Genomic DNA, 1,249 nt, shown 5'->3' on the forward strand with positions numbered 1-1,249 from the left:
TTAAAAAGCATAACCGATACCAAACACATAATTACACGAATTCCAGGTCTGGTATGAAAACTGCGGGCTTGGACATTAATGCCCAACTGACCAGTAACTAGAGCTTTGTGTGTACTGTGTACTTTTGTGCCTGTAAAAGCCCCACCATACAACATCGATCCATAAAAAGATGGCTTGTTTAAGTCATTGATGCTCGAAATGTTCGGTTGCAGGGCTCAACATGCCCCACATTTCCAGCACAGTAAACAATGACATAGCACCCACCATGGCTGATCTAGCCAGCCACCCCAGTTGCTGCTGTCGCACCCTCTGTGAGTAAATGGCAAGTCTCCTATATATGCATGGCCCATTCATATTGTCTTTCTGTTCTTTCCTTGTTTCCCTCAAAAAACAATGAAGAAGATCAGTTTGATACTACGTAAATGCAAGAGTCTGTCAAGGCAACTAGGGAGATCTTCATCTTACAGTAGCCTAAGGTCCAAATCTACCAGAGAAGATTTATGGGGTCATCATGATCATAAGCAAGAAGATGAAAACCATGCGACTATATTTGTTGGAAGCACAAGGAAGAGGTATGTCATCAGCTCCAAGTATTTGAGCCATCCTTTAGTGAATGCTCTCATCGAGAAGTCAAAGCAAAAGCCGGGAGAGGATAGCATTTTGGTGGTGAGATGCGAGGTTGTCTTTTTCGACCACCTTTTATGGATGCTTGAAAATGCAGATCCAAGTGTTAATTTTGGTTCTTTGGAAGAGCTAGCTGATCTCTACATGTTCTAGAATCAATGGAGCTCGATCTCTCCATGCATGCATCAATGTCAAGGACTTGGTAAATCGATCTTCATGTAAGCAGGTGGTGCCAGCATGATCTTATTAGTTCGAAGTGGGATTATAATGCTTTGGAGTAATATTGCTCGTAATGCACTAATTACCATTCTTAATTGTTGGATTAGTGTATGGTAAACACCATGATCTAATGTTTAATCATGGTGATTCTTTGTTGTTTTCATTTCATTATTCTTGATCCTTCGTCTAAATAAAAACCCTCAAGGTTGTTTTTTTTCCTGTTCGGTAAAAAATTATATTTCAGCCTTGTGAATCAACAATTCAATAATAACACTGTTCAATTTCGTGGTAGAAGTAAGAAGTGATTGAATATTTCTCGTTAATTTTTTAAAATCGTTTAGAAAAGAATTTAATCTCAATTAACGTGTAAATTAATGAAAAAACCTTCATCAACGAGTAAAAAAAT

The 1,249-nt window shown here is 38.4% G+C and overlaps 1 protein-coding gene across 1 annotated transcript; it reads left to right on the forward strand.

The window, feature by feature from the left end:
* Positions 1-393: 393 nt before the first annotated feature.
* LOC7480372 (auxin-responsive protein SAUR78) lies at positions 394-777 on the forward strand. The gene has a single exon (XM_002298966.2). The coding sequence runs from the start codon at positions 394-396 to the stop codon at positions 775-777; it is 384 nt and encodes a 127-aa protein (XP_002299002.1).
* The last annotated feature ends 472 nt before the right edge of the window (positions 778-1,249 follow it).

This window comes from Populus trichocarpa, chromosome 1 (assembly GCF_000002775.5).
Source record: "Populus trichocarpa isolate Nisqually-1 chromosome 1, P.trichocarpa_v4.1, whole genome shotgun sequence".
NCBI lineage: Eukaryota > Viridiplantae > Streptophyta > Magnoliopsida > Malpighiales > Salicaceae > Populus > Populus trichocarpa.

Bases quoted from the DNA above. Each gene is read 5' to 3' on its own strand.
- LOC7480372 (XM_002298966.2), top strand. From the start codon at position 394: ATGAAGAAGATCAGTTTGATACTACGTAAATGCAAGAGTCTGTCAAGG.